The following is a 15,142-nucleotide window of genomic DNA, read 5'->3' as shown; positions in this document are numbered from 1 at the left end:
AAGGTAACTTCTCTTTGAACATTTTCTGTAACCACCATGAAGAAAATTAACAGGTTTTTTTTTTTTAGCAATAACACAGGTTTAAAGCATTTATTCTCTTATATTTTTAGTAGAAGAATCTTTTATGTTTTAGGTGCACTTCCATGATGTTTACATGAGATATTAAGCATTTGTAAATCATCAAACATATGTACAGCGGCTTCAGAAAGAGGTTAAAAATAGAGGAAATAATAGACACGGGCTTTTTGTGTTTTAAGAAAACCTTGAAGACACAAATGAACAGCTTGATTTCACTGCACATGATGCTGATCCACCAAGGAGTTCCCATTTGGCTGACAAAGCTCAGCGGAGCTTATTAAGGTCACATCTCTGCAGCTGAGAGAAGGATAAAAAACATTTATGCAGCTGAGATTGGGGGGAAAAAAGAAGAAGCACGGAGCTGTACTGACTCAAAAGAAAGAAACGGTCCTTACAGTTTCAGCTAAAGGATTTAAATCTGTGAACAAAACCTACCACATAAGATGCAGTGTAAGCTGCTGCAGGGGGATGTATGCAGTCTCGTGAGACTGTTGGAACAGAAAGGATCGGTCTGATTTCCAGCAGTATTGTCCTTAAGTAACCTGGGTTTGTTCTCTGCTGAGGTGCCGTGGAAGAAGGCATTTGACCTTCAGCTGTTTGTGTGAAGCCTCTTAGGTAGTGCAGCACCTGCAGGAGGTGACTGAACTGGGCATTTCCTCTCTCGCTCATGATGTTTGGCCTCTCGCAGGTGATGCAGCACCCGACAGAGGGAGGCCAGGTTCTGCCTCTCTGCAGCAACCAGAAAGACATGCTTGGAAAAGTGGCAGAGATCTGGATCTTTTCCCTGTCCAGTCAGCCAATAGACCATGAGGAGGCAGCCCTGCAGGGAGGACAGAAGATCAAATGCTCTGGTATGCTTTGCTTCTCATTACCCCTGATGCTCTGAGGCAAAAACAGCATGACGCCATCATAATCACCTAATATGCTTGAGGAGTTAAACAGAGTGGCGTTTCACAGGGTTTAGAGTGTTTTTTTCCCCACTTCTCTTTCTCTAATCACCCTGAAAGCAATAAAATCCAGGTAGCATGCAACATCATGCATATATTTAGAAACTGGCTGGTTGTCAAATTTTAAAGGGTCATCGAAAAATGTATGAAGCATCTTCTACACTCAGAGTCTTTAATTTGCCTGCTGTCTCCAGATAACTACTCAGAAGAAGAGTACGAGAGCTTCTCCTCAGAGCAGGAGGCCAGCGATGACGCCGTGCAGCCACAGGTGATTTTATTTGGGGGGATAACATGTTTTGCATTATTCAGGTCAGTCTGTATTCTCTCTGTTTTATTTTTAAAAATATACATGTTGTGTCCTTCATGTTTTCAGGATCTCGAGGATGACGAGTATGACGTGAGAAAGCCAAAGAAGCAAAGGAGGTCGATTGTAAGGACTCCCTCCATCACCAGAGTAAGAGATGTGAAACAGCAACTGGAGGTCTAGTCTGAGCATCTCTGCCTGCAGGGAAACAAAGCTTTCTCTGTGACAGTGAATGTGTGGTTAATTCTCCATCCAACCACAGCGTGACAACTTAACCTTTAAGAGTTTGGCCTGATGAAGAAAGCCGTGTTAATTAGAGAGCTTTAGATTAATTTTGTCATCGTTTTCGCCTTTCTGCACTCTAACAGCTTAACCAAGGTTAATTGGCTTCTCTTATAAAGATAATTTAGTTTCTTTCTTTATCTTGGCATGTCTTCTGAACCACAACAAAAGAATTCCAGATTCTGATGAAACTTTGTTGCTGCATTGTAAAACAAAGGGCTCGGGAGTCCAGTTGACTCGTGGGTTTTACCTGTTTTTGCTCCATAGAATCCTTTTCATTTGAGGTAAAACTACTACATATACTACATTATACACCTATAATTAGCTGCTTTTCAACAAACCTAAACAGCAGATGATGGATGTTATAAGGCTCAGCAAGCCGGAGCAGCAGATGAAAGCCTCAGAAAGCAGATGGAGGATGATGTTGCTTGATTATTGATTTACATGAGCACACACGGCAAAATCGATACCCAGCCAACACTGCAAATGTATCTACTGCTGGTAAAATTACTAAATTGGAGGAGCTCCTGCTCAGCAGTGGCTGCAGCTGTTTTTTGTACTGGCCGAAGTAAATCAGAACTAGGTCACAATCTGACGTGCGGTTCTGCGTTTGTTCTCCTGTGTTTTAGCAGCAGAACTTTAAGCAGCGTGTGGTGGCTCTTCTGAAGAGGTTCAGAGTTTCAGATGAGGTGAGTGTCACTGTCTTGCGTTGGTCTGGTCGTCTGACTGTGGAGCTGCAGAGCCATCGGATATGTGATGTTTGTATTTGTAAAGGTGCTGGACTCGGAGCAAGACCCTGCAGAGCCGCCTCCTGATGTGGAGGAGGAGGATGTGGACCTGGACAGCGTGGAGTTTGAGAACCCCAGCGACAGCGGCCCAGACATGGATGATGACGACAGCGTCCTCAGTACGCCGAAACCTAAACTCAAGTGAGTGACATACTTATCCATGGTGTCCATGGATTTCCTGCTGGTTAGACTACATGGACTGTATATAAAAGACAGATGTAGTTTCTGGTCTTCCACAAAACACAACGGAAATAGGAAAAAACAAAACAGAAATAGGAAAAAACAGATTTCCAAAAGCACAAGGGAAGTGTTTCTGGGGAGACAATAACCCGACGGACCAGTTGCAGGAACCAAAATATGCTAAGAATTGCGCTGGGAGACACATAAAAGAAGTGGAGGATCTATCGGTTTTGTGAGGAAAGAAAAGATGAGGGGTAAGTGTGTTAGCCTAACTATTAGCCTAAAAATCCATCATCATTATTATATGAATCGTGATAAAACACGCCTACCATGCTTTGGGTTCCTGCAACTGGTCCGTCGGGTTATTGTCTCCCCAGAAACACTTCCCTTGTGCTTTTGGAAATCCGTTTTTTCCTATTTCTGTCTTCTTTTTTCCTGTTTCCGTTGTTGTTTTTCCTATTTCCGTTGTGTTTTGTGTGCTTTTGCAGCGTTTTTCTTATTGCTGGTGTTTTCTTAAGTTGCAGTCCGTTTGGCCTCTCAGGGCCACCGTACCTTTACTAGTTTCAGCTCTTCGTTAATACAGCACAGTGTTTATTTTGTAAATAGTTTTCCCGTTTACAAGATATTCCCTCAAATATTCCTTAAAATAGACAACAAAGAAGGGGCACGCTTTAGGATGTGGCCTCTTTTTGATTGACAAGGTGTGAATCTGCAGTTTACTTGGTGTATCAGTCAAACCTGGTTCTCTGTGTAAGTCGGCAAACCAGTTCACAGCAGCTGCGTCCATTTTACCTGCTCTAATGCAACGTTGGCAGAAATTCTTTGTAATTTGTTACAGTTGGTCCATATTTTTCCGAAAATATCCTGAATAGTGAAAATGTTTAAAAACGATTCATAAAACGGCCCAAAAGACTCATGTCTTTATGTTTGGATAAGAAATTGGGAAACCGGTGCAGAGTTTATTGGGACACGTGAAAACTTATTTGGAAATATAATATGCAAGTCAAAACAGAGTTTGCACAACTCAAACTTTCAGATTTGGATTCATCACTCCATAAGACTGATTTTCAGTCCACTTCTTGTGTAATTTGGCATAGATCAGCCGTTTCTCCCTGTTTCTCTTTCTTAGGAATGGATGCTTAACAGACTGAACTCATTTCTGGTCTTAAGACAAACTGGCCGTGTAAGACTGCCAAGTCAATAAACCTCAGCAGGTATATTTACATGATGTGAAACAAATGTATTTTTCTTCTGTTTCAGGCCATATTTTGAGGGTCTCTCCCTCTCGAGCTCTCAGACTGAGATTGGCAGCATCCACAGCAGTCGGAGCCACAGGGAGCCTCCCAGCCCGGTGAGACCCCCGACACACGAGCACATTGTGAAACACCAAATGGCCTCAAGTACTCTTCCACATTAATTGATTTCAAATCTCCTCCTTCACTTAAACAAATGAGTTAAATAACATGTGAGTGAACAGCTGGAGGCAGGTGAGCTGCTCTGATGGCTTCTCTGGCTCAGACTTTTCCTTCAACCTTCAGGTTTATCCCTCTGGTTGCCTGTTTGCGAAGCTGTAGGGCTTTAGTTGAACTAACAATTCATGATGATATGTCGAGTCAGACAATGCTTTGCTTTCTCTGAAATTAAAGTTTCCCAGAGTCCATCAAATCCAGGTGATGTTTATTATTCTTCCCACAACCTCGTTCCAGATTGACCCAGATAAAACCAAGTGCACCGGGGATGACGGCGTGTCTGATAACATCCCTTTTGTGAGTGTGAACCTAAGCTTTTTCAGATTGATGCTCTGACTCAATATTGTTATTTTATTATATCTAAGAAAGGCTAAAGAAGATCTCCTGTGTTCTCTGTAAGACTGTCAATAAAACCTGTAATCCAAAGACGATCCTTAAGGCATTTAAGATGTGAAAAAGTGTTGAAGAGCAAGAATGCACAAACACATCTGCCAGCTCTTAGCTCATAAACACTGTTCCTGTTTTTCTCTGCTTTTGTTTTCCCTCAGGAGCAGCCAGAGGCGGTGACCCCGACCACAGAGCTGGAGATGGACAACATGGACACGTTTTTAGAGAGACTCCCACCGAGTGGCAAAATGACCAAAACAGAGTCTCTTATCATTTCATCCAACAGGTAAATATACATAATTTAATGATAACACACTTATTTCAAGCCTGTAAAGGCAACGCTGTAAATGCGTATGCATGATTCTTCATGTCTGAATGCAAAGAATTGTTTAACTTCCACGAGCTATAAAAACGATCCTCTGTCTCTCTCTTCCTTTGCTGTTTTTGCTTTCAGGCAGGAACCAAAGTTGGCAGGCAGGCGAGGCAGGAGCACGTCGCTGAAGGAGCGCCAACCCAGCAGGCCCCAGAATGAGAGGGCCAACAGCCTGGACAATGAGCGGTCTCTGGATACCAGATGCCACCTACAGGTAGGAGGGTAGAAGTGCAGGGGAAACCAAAAACAAACCAAAAACTGTGAGTTTTCTTTTATTCACAGGTGTGGGAAAGATTTTCTGAATATTAAAGATTTATTTTTGGCATTTAGCCTTTATTTGACAGTTCAGCAGTGAAGAATAGACAAGAAAGGAGGGAAAACGTGTCGATGGAAGACACATAACAAAGGGTGGCAGGGTGAACTCAAAACCAGACCGTCTCATTTCAGCCAGAAAGCATAAGCCAGTGCCCAGGAATGTTAAAACAGTTAATATGAAGATTGTTCTCAATTCAGGCAAGAGAGTCACTGTTTTGGCAGTATATATGTATAGGACAGAGGTGCTTATTGTAATGTGTGTCTGTGTGTTAATGTATTCATAGACATGTCTAATAGAGTGTGCCAGAAAAGAAAAGTATGAGATCTTACATTAACATTAACCTAACATTAAGGTTTACCTATTTTACTTCCCTAGATTCCCAGAAAGACAGTGTATGACCAACTTAACCACATCCTGGTATCTGATAACCACCTCCCTGATAGTATCATCCTCATCAACACGTCTGACTGGCAGGGCCAGGTAAGCAGCAGGCCTTTTCAAAGATAAAGGTCTTACTTACTTGTATATAATTTTCATTTAGGTCATTTAATTTAATTTAATTAAATGTTTAAATGTTTACAGAGCATTAATTATTGGCTTATAATGGAGTCCCTCCTCTCTCAGTATCTTTCAGACATGCTGCAAAACCACCATCTGCCAGTGGTCTGCACCTGCACCACGGCCGACATCCAGGCTGCGTTCAACACCATCGTCTCCCGCATACAGAGATTGTAAGTCTGCCTCCCATGTTTTATGAAAGCACGCACACTGTGGATTCATATTACAGTAATCCAGAGCTGCGCTGCTCGTTTTTCTCCCTAGCTGCAACTGTAACTCCCAGACACCTGTTCCTATAAAGATAGCGGTGGCCGGAGCGCAGCACTACCTCAGTGCAGTTCTGAGGCTTTTTGTGGACCACCTGTCCCACAAAACTCCTGACTGGCTCGGCTACATGAGGTTCCTCATCATCCCTCTAGGTTAGTGATGGTGTAGCTCTTGTCTCTTCTGTTGTTATGTGCACCAGTGAGGTCATGTTTTTGTTGCTGTCTGTTAGTGGGATTAGGCATGTGTGCTATATGGACAGAAGTGTTGGGCCACTTACACATTACACCGACAGGAAATGCGAGGCCGTGCTGTGAAGCTCCCGGCACACAGTTTTTGTGCTGATGTTAATGCCAGAGGTGGTTTAGAGCTCTGCAGTTAGAGATTCAGCAGAGCTTGGGCGATATGATTTCTCACATAAGTTATTTTATTGGGTTTTGCTTTCCAGAAGCATTTTCTGTCACAGTCAGTCAGAATCAGCAGTGAAGCTGCTAAACAGGAAGTCAAGCTGCTAAACAGGAAGTCAAGGCTCCGTTCTCATTTCTCAGTTTGTGCCTTCTCGATTCCTTTCCTCACATCTTAGTCCCTTCAACCAGGGAAGAAAGAAGGAGAGAGGAGCTGAGGCGACACGCATTTATCAAAATCCTTGCTTCAAATCCTGCTCTATTCCTGATATTTGTGACATTTTTATTTTTAAGGCCACTTCTAATAAAAATCAAATAGTTGACCAATTTATAAATACCTCAAACACTTTATGAATAGACATAAATTATCCTGCTCCTTCCCTGGTTTATATATCCCAGCTGTGTGCAACTCTGTTATATGCTGCATGTAAAAATATATCAATTATATCTCCTCACACAAGCCTCCTCTCTCCTCCGACCTCTGACCTCCAGATAGATTTTGGGACCCGGTCATGTCCTTTAGCATGGCATACAGAGGCACAGGCAGGAGGACTGAGGACAGAGGAGACAAGGGGGCACAAATGAGAGAAATGAGAAAGCGACGTGCGCTCAGGGCCTCACTGTAAGGAAGCAAAAGCAGCTTTGTGGGATTTGACCACTAAAGCTAAAAACTTTCATGAGCCATCTGGATATTGTGTTTGTTTTCATACTTGCACATTTGTGAAAAGCAGACCAGCAGCTTTTTCAGAGGTCTTGTGCTCTACTAATTTTTCAATATTTAAAAGTGCTGTATTTGTTTAAATTGTGCAGTGCTGTTAATATTAGTTTTAACCTTGTTGTGCTGGAAACGCGGTGGTGATATTGATGTCAAGCTGCAGCAACTCTGCACTGTGTTTTTTTTTTTTTAATCACGACTCTCTCTCTTCCATTGGCTTTAGGTGCACATCCAGTCTCCAAGTATCTCGGCACTATTGACTATCGATACAACAGTTTGTTCCAAGATGCTGCCTGGAGGGACCTGTTTCACAAACCAGAGGCTCCAGTTGTTGGTGGGCTGTCACGCCTTTCTTTGAACAACATAACACTCATTTGTTCCCAGTTTAAAGAGCTTTTAAAGACCCAGTGAAATCCAATTATTTTAACCAGAAACATGATTATGATGTTACGCGCTCACTAGCCACTTTATTAGGTACACCTATTTGCTTGTTAACACAAGTATCTAATAAGGCATTAACCTGCTGAAGCTCAAATTGAAACTAAAAATGAGGGAGAAAGTGGATTTAAAGGACTTTGAATGTGTCATGGTCATTGATGCCATCTGCTGGGATTTTCCCATGCAACCATCTCTAGGGTTTTACAGAGAAATGTCCAGAAAAGGAAAAAACAACATCCAGTGAGTGGCAGATTTTCTTTGAGCTGCCAGGACAGTAACACTGAAGAGCATCTCTAAATGCACAACACCCCAGACATTGAAGCAGATGGGCTACAGCAGCAGAAGAGCACACCAGATGCTTCTCCTGTCAGCTCAGAACATTAAACCGAGGCTACAGTTTGCACCAAAGTTGGACAACAGACGAATGCTGCGTGTCTGGTGGTCTCAATTTTAGCTCCTACGTTCGCTCAGATCATCTCAAAGGAGTTTATTGAACATGATAGAAAGTTTGCTATATTCAAATGGCTTCCACAGTCACTGGATCATAGTCCAGTGAAGCACCTGTGAGATGTTGGGAACTGGACTTTCTCATCAGGGATGTGTAGCCCACAAATCAAAATTTGAGGAATATTTCCAGCACCTTGTCGAATCTATAACAAGTATTATGGTAATTCTGAAGGCAACAGTTGATCCATACCGGTAGCAGTAAAGTATACCTAATAAAATGGCTGGTGAGTGAATACTGTATGTTGCTGACTCTGTAATCAGGCACTAATCACCATCTCCCTTACAGTCCAGGAGAGCCCAGATGTCGTCTCCAGGGTAACACAGTATATGGTGGGAGCTAACGGAGCTCATCAGCTCCCTATCGCAGAGGCCATGCTCACCTACAAGCAGAAGAGGTACGCGGTTTTTTTCTCAGGATTTCACCCTCAGAGTTACAATCTACTTGTTATCAGAGATGCATGGAAGCCTTTGTTTTGGGCGTTACAGTGAAAAAGTCTGAGTCTTTATGTTTCCTCTAACAAATGCTTTTAATGCAGAGCTTTCAGTATTTTTTAAACAGGGTTTTATATGTTTTTTTAAAGAGAAATCCACAGTGATAAGTTACTAGAATCTCCCTGAACATTACAAATTGAATTAAAAATATCTGCACTGCATATATTATTATGTATATGCTGTAAATATGCTTCTATGCTGCAAGTTATTCACACGTACAAGAAGGTTTTAAAGCAAACATTAACTACGGAGAGTAGATTAACATTTGCTAGTAGTAAACAGCCAGCTTAGCTCAGGGGAAGATTAAAGGCCACAGACATGAGGTGCACCTTCTGTTTTCCATTCAGCCCCTTTTTGAAAGAAATACTGAGTGAATAGTTTCACTAATGTTGCAGGGTTTGTCTGTTTGTGTGGGGGTGGGTAGTGTGTCTTCTAAGCATCACTGTGTTTCCATCACTGTGTGAGTGAATAACATGATTTATCTTTGTGTTGTATGTTTTCTTTCTTTGAAGGAAAAAGAGCTTTCATTTTGATTTTGCAGTAAGGTATTGTGAACGATAGTCTGTTTCTCATGTAGCCTGGTGATTCATGCGCTTTCTCTGTGTTTCACGCATTTCTCCTTGAACCCTCTCATTGTTTTTTGGATCTTGTCGCTTTAACAGCTGGCTAAATTATCAAAAGTTTTCACTGTAAGCTTTGCAGACTAAAGCTGCAACGACACAGGAGCAGTATGAGATGTTTGAAGCTGCACCAGATAAAGTTTTGATTTAGACGTTTTTATGAAATCAGCCAGTAGGATGAAAAGGAGCTTTATACACTGATTGCATTTCTCAGCTTATAAAGATATTGAAAAATAAATAAAATAACCCCATTGGTTAGGATGTTGTGTAAAATATATATGTGACAGGAGCACGGTGACCACTGTGTGTGTTTTCTATCAGTTTCAAAGTTAAATGTTTCCCCATTTCTCAGTTCAGAGCCTTCTTTGGTTGCAATTCTCCCTTCTGGAAGCATAGGTTGTTCAAAAACATGTGTATCTCATTCAACATTGGAGCTTTCACACATGTGCATATTTCCCCAAGTCTGGTGCACTAAAGTGATAGCATCTCTACTAATATGCATGCTCTTGTTTGAGCTGTGAACTCGTACAAAGCCAGATGGGTCCCCCTCTTGTTTGGCCCAGAGGAGGTCAATTTAAAAAAGGAATTCGAGTTTTGATTGGTCAGGCCTAAAGACTTTCTGGCACGTATATCAAATGAGAACTGCCTCATGTATTTTATTAACATGTAGAGGTTTAACTGTTCTTCAGAACTGCTTCTCACACCATGTGGATATTTCCACTGCTGTGCATGTTTGTTTTTAATGCAGTGCCATCTCAAGATGAGGTTTTTAGCTTTGCATCTTGATATTTCCCCTGACTCTTGGAATCAGATGTTTAAAAACCCCTAATTCTTTAATTAATTGACCAACTTTAGTGGTAGATGTTGGAATAGCTGTTTACTTTCTCCATTCTTTAGTTGCCCACTGTTTTTGCAAACCAGGCTGTTGTGGTAGAGAGAGTAATAGCTTCGTAGTGCAGTGTTTAACACAACCGTCAAAAGTAATGTTGTATTAATAGAGAGGGGAAGATTTATATATGATTTCTATCTGATCATAAAGAAACAACTGTTGAGTGATTAGTAAACTGAGCTGAGCCCATCTCTGTGCTAAATGTGCTAAAAGCTAACAAAAACTGATTTAAATGGATGTTACAGCAGTAATAACCCTGCACATAATTCTCTGTCAAACAGGAATTGGCATGTTTTGGTATGGATTAAATAAACATGATATAATATTTTAATTAGTGAACTTTTAATGTGCAGGAAGCAGATTTGATTCCTTTTGATTGGACCAATGTTTTGATAATTAAATTTTATCAGCATCCGCTGAAGAGCTTTTAGTGCTGCATTTATGCAGGCGTTTGCTGAAACGGAACGATTAATTGCCTTAATTTTCAAGGAACGATTGTGCTGTTAAAGTGGCAGGTGAACATTTACAATCAGCCTCTTTTGTTTCTCCCTCCCTGCTGTTTCGTGCTTCCCGGCCATTCATGTCTGTCTGTTATTTATCTACTAAGATGTATGAAATGTGGATACTGTCAGCAAAAATAGGGTGTTATGTTGATGCACTCTTCTTTTATTTAATTATGAACTGCAACCACCAACAACACTGTTTGGTTGAATTCAGTTTAATATCGGACAAACATTTTTATACATGTACACACAAATTACGCATATGAGTCTGTAAGGCTTTAATGGCTAAACAGGCAGAGTGAGGCATTTTTAATAGGCAGCATTCATTTACTGTATGAATATAATTTATTTCTAAATTATTTTAACAGGCTGTGTCCTAGAGAAGTCCAGGTGATTTGATTATTTTTATTTTATTTAATGTAATAGCTTAATAAGCACAAGTGTATATATCCATTTATAGTGGAGTTTCACTCTTTATATGCGCTTGCCTGTAGGTAAATATCCATGCATAAATCTGAGGTAAATCTTTAGACGACTCTTCTGGATGTTCAGTAAATAATTTTAATAAGTTACTGGAAATTGTGCAAATTTGTTTCAGTGAGAATTATTAAGAAAATATTTGGAGATTAATGAGATCACTGAGAAGTGCCACTCTTGGACGTGGAACAAGCTTATTTTAATTAGAGGAGTATAAATGCTTCTGTAAAGTGCATGTTCATAATTCAGCTGTCTTCAACTGTTTACATGGGTTGACGTGCATGTGCATCTTTCAGATATCAAACATTAAATTTAATGAATGGATGAAGTGGCTCGAACAATACTCACGTACTCTGTCGTGATCCATACCAGGCAGACATCAGGCTCTCTCTCTCTCCGGCTGCTCTGAAGTGATTACAGCAGAGATGTGTTTGTGTTGGGAAAACAAACCGTTACCTACTGTAGGCTGTCTCTCTCTCTCTCCCCCTCCTCTGTAGTCTCTCTGTTTCTTCCCTGGGGGGGCGATGGCAGGTTTCTTCAAGGCAAGAGCAACAACCTTTCGTGTCGCTGAACATCTTTACATTCAGAACACGTAGACCTACAGTACAGTAGAACTTTATGCCGGCTATTTTTCTGGGTATTTCCAGGAAAATAGTTCACACTGTAGAAGGCTTGTTAAATGTTGTAATGCACTACCTCTCACAGGTAGTGCATGGAGCCAAAAGGTTTTGGACTTAGGTTGGTGCTCTTCCTTTTCATCGACTCCTTTATGACTCTGTAGTTGAGTTGTTCCCCTGATGGACTTGCTGCCTTGCTGAACGCCCTCATGACTCTGTTTAGGTCGATCCAGTCTGGTGCTGCAGTGATTTGATGGCTTTGTTCGAGGCCCCAAATCGGCCAAAAGCTTGCATGTTTTGCTCTCTGCTTCTCCAGCTCCAATCAGAGGCCTGCCGTCAGGAAGTGAACCCGTTTTAGTGGAGGTTGAATCCAAGCAGCATGTGCGGCTGAGCTTTGCATAGTTCCCTATGCAAGAGAGGACTCAATTATTTCCAGATGTAAAACAATGGAAATCAGCATCACCCAAAGTCATTATGCACAAGCTACTAATGACTAGATTTCAATGTTACTAACTTTAGATTTACATTTCTTCAAATTATAATCTTCAAAAAATAATTTTTGTAGTACTCTTTGTAGCCAAGTTTAGGAAATGCTTGTAGCATGTACTCCCTTTAGAGCCGGCTTCTTTATTTTGATCAAACTCTAATTTCTCTCCTTGTGCCTTCTTGTTACCTGCACTCGTTACAGCCCGGATGAGGATTCATGTCAGAAATTCATTCCTTTTATTGGGGTAAGTAATATCTCTCTCTCTCTGGCATAACATTATGACCATTGACAGGTGACGTTTACCTCTTTATCGTGACACGTGTCAGTCAGTGGGATATATCAGGGAGTGAACATTTTGTCCTAAAAGTTGATGTGTTAGAAGCAGGAAAAATGGATGAGCTTGAGGCAGGTGAACGATGACCCAGACGACTGGGTCTGAGCATCTCCAAAACTACATCTCTTGTGGTGCTTTCTTGGTCTGCAGTGGTCAGTATCTGTCAAAAGCAATCCAAGGAAGGAACAGTGGTGAACCAGCGACAGGTCATGGGCGGCCAAGGCTCACTGATGCACGTGGGGAGTGAAGGCTGGCCCGTGTGGTCCAACAAGACCGCACTGTTATGGAAAAACTTGATGCTGCTTCTGATTGAAAGAACCAGCATTAAGCATAGCATCATAGCATCAGCATAACATCATGTGGATGTTACTTGGATAGGTACCACACCTAGCATTGCTGCAGAGGATGTACCCCCTTTTATAGAAATCGTATTCGCATCCTCTTTCAGCAGGATAATGTGTCCTGCCACAGAGAAAAAAACTTGATCAGGAATGGTTTGGGGAGCACAGAAACGAATTTAAGGTGTTGACTTGGCGTTCCAGATTCCCCAGATGTCAATCCAAGCGAGCATCTGCACAATTTTAGCCAGGCAGTCACAGTGTTATGTCTGATTGATGTAAATGGTGCACTTTTCAGTTTATCTGTGGGTTTTTGTGGCACTTTGAAGTGATGCTTAAAGTGATAAACCTTTGCTTTTCCATTCTTTTCTTCAGATGGTGAAAGTTGGCATTGTGGAGCAAACATCTGCAACATCAGGTAAACCACTGTTTGGCCACTTTGTGGTTGTTGAATATTAAAAGAGATGTTTGGTCATAGGCTGCATGTTAAACCTTTATATAAGACTTCATTAGACAGCTTTACTGAATGAAGTGAGCAACATCACCATATCTACATTCCTGTTGATCCTTATGAGCGTATTAGATATAAATATATTCTCAAGGCATTAATAATCAATTCCAGAAGGACTTGTTGATTTATACTGTATCAATTAATCCTGAGAACCTGATGTTATATCATTTTTGTTATGCTGAGATTTTGACTAAATAATAAAGAAAGAGCTTCATGTTAGTGTTGCAAGTCAACAAGAAGACATTTTTGTGTCTAAAGTCATTTAAATTGAGAGATGGCTAATTTACTGATTGTAGGTATGATGCAATCTAACAATATTTCAAAAACATTGCAAGAAATTGTTATTCCTGATGCTACGTGCCTCCTTTCACAGCTCTTTTTTGCTTTTTCCTTTCTCAGGAGACTCTGATGATGCAGCGCCTCTGGGCTCCTCGCTGCTCTCCTCCACCCCTCCACAGGTATCACCCGCTTTCAAAGAGGCATCGCCCACGCCGCCCTCGTCTCCCTCTGTCAACACCAGCTTTTGTGCTTACAGGTAAAATGTGCTGCCTGCTGGAGGGAAATTACATCAAGTTCTTTTTTACTAATGTCCTTGTAAATCAAAGCAACGTCTCTGCACAAAGTTTAAAATTAAATGCTTGAGCCACAAGATGTTTCATTTTCTGAGACTTTATACAAAGTCTAAGAGCAAAACTGGCACATTGCAAGAAGCTTTATGCAACGCAGTCTCTTTGAGGGGTCCCAGCTTTCACATTCAAAGCTACTGATGCAAATTCGTTACAAAAATCTGTAACGTTTTACGACTTGTACGTGTATTCCACAGCTGCATATTTGTCTTTCATTTGTTTCATTTAAGCACATCTTTTCTTTAAAGTCTGAAGTTTCACATAGCAGGATATAAAAATCTGTTTTTTCGCAGCTTCTAAAATGTAGAAATATTTTAGTGTGTCATTGTTTATTTAACAAAGAATCAAAAGAGAGAAGCAGTGTGGATAAACTAGACAGATTAATTATTTTAAAAATGAATACCATGTTTGTGTTCTTATATAGTGCTGTATTTATGTACATTTTCCTAAAGAAAATGACCGCGTGAATTCCTCCTATATGATACTGCTCTATCCTCTATATTATCTCATATTGTTTTTATGTAATTTATGCAATAAAGTTTAAAATGAAAGCCTTTTCACAGTATCAACATTGCTGTTTTCCTGCAGCTCTGGTGGTCAGGTGGAGCTCATGGGGCTTCAGGTGGACTACTGGGTGGCTCCGACAGAAAGGAAGAAAGATGTGGAGAAGCGAGACTCCTCCTCCAAAAACACTCTCAAGTGCAATTTCCGCTCGCTGCAGGTCAGCCGGCTGCCACTGGGGGGCGCAGAGCCAAGCTCCCAGCCCACCATGTCTATGACTGTGGTGACCAAGGAGAAGAATAAGAAGGGTATGTTGTATGATTGTGTTGTCACAATGCGCTGGTGCAGTGGTGGGAAGCCCTAAGGCAGGGGTATCAAACTAATTTTGCATCTTGGGCCGCAAACAGCCCACTTTGATCTTACAGTAAGGGGGCTGGTCCTGTGAAACTCCGCCTTTCTGTCAGTATAAAGAAGTTTAACTACATAATATCTTAGTATAAGAAAAAGAAGGGCAATTTCAACCATATATCTCAGGTTTTCTACATGAAAAAGAAAAAACTGCTCTGGCAAAGAAAGAGATCTGTCAGCACGACTCCTCAGGCTTAAACTGAGAAATAAATGTGTAAAATCACAGAAAATGTTCTAGTAGCTCATTGCTCAGACTGCCCTGTAACTATAAAACAGAAATATTTTGTTAATTCACAGAAAATATCATATTCTTTTTCTGTAGTCCCATT

At 41.0% G+C, this 15,142-nt stretch overlaps 1 protein-coding gene across 3 annotated transcripts in view; it reads left to right on the top strand.

The window, feature by feature from the left end:
- The window catches only part of pacs2 (phosphofurin acidic cluster sorting protein 2), a 64,201-nt gene that overhangs the window by 43,199 nt on the left and 5,860 nt on the right, over window positions 1-15,142 (top strand). The window contains exons 5-24 of one of the 3 annotated variants that reach the window (XM_025901240.1): window positions 767-929; window positions 1,220-1,293; window positions 1,399-1,479; window positions 2,241-2,300; window positions 2,386-2,540; window positions 3,840-3,930; window positions 4,286-4,345; window positions 4,597-4,721; window positions 4,890-5,022; window positions 5,500-5,604; window positions 5,749-5,855; window positions 5,947-6,101; window positions 7,289-7,399; window positions 8,297-8,405; window positions 9,015-9,047; window positions 11,489-11,533; window positions 12,297-12,339; window positions 13,143-13,185; window positions 13,678-13,813; window positions 14,493-14,713. In XM_025901240.1, coding sequence (XP_025757025.1) covers window positions 767-929; window positions 1,220-1,293; window positions 1,399-1,479; window positions 2,241-2,300; window positions 2,386-2,540; window positions 3,840-3,930; window positions 4,286-4,345; window positions 4,597-4,721; window positions 4,890-5,022; window positions 5,500-5,604; window positions 5,749-5,855; window positions 5,947-6,101; window positions 7,289-7,399; window positions 8,297-8,405; window positions 9,015-9,047; window positions 11,489-11,533; window positions 12,297-12,339; window positions 13,143-13,185; window positions 13,678-13,813; window positions 14,493-14,713 — 2,050 coding nt within the window. The remainder of the gene's footprint in view (window positions 1-766; window positions 930-1,219; window positions 1,294-1,398; window positions 1,480-2,240; window positions 2,301-2,385; window positions 2,541-3,839; window positions 3,931-4,285; window positions 4,346-4,596; window positions 4,722-4,889; window positions 5,023-5,499; window positions 5,605-5,748; window positions 5,856-5,946; window positions 6,102-7,288; window positions 7,400-8,296; window positions 8,406-9,014; window positions 9,048-11,488; window positions 11,534-12,296; window positions 12,340-13,142; window positions 13,186-13,677; window positions 13,814-14,492; window positions 14,714-15,142) is intronic. The other 2 variants (XM_003445413.5, XM_005477475.4) reach the window with 2 other exon arrangements.

This window comes from Oreochromis niloticus, linkage group LG19 (genome assembly GCF_001858045.2).
Source record: "Oreochromis niloticus isolate F11D_XX linkage group LG19, O_niloticus_UMD_NMBU, whole genome shotgun sequence".
Classification (NCBI taxonomy): domain Eukaryota; kingdom Metazoa; phylum Chordata; class Actinopteri; order Cichliformes; family Cichlidae; genus Oreochromis; species Oreochromis niloticus.
This window is presented reverse-complemented; position numbering and strand designations above follow the sequence as displayed.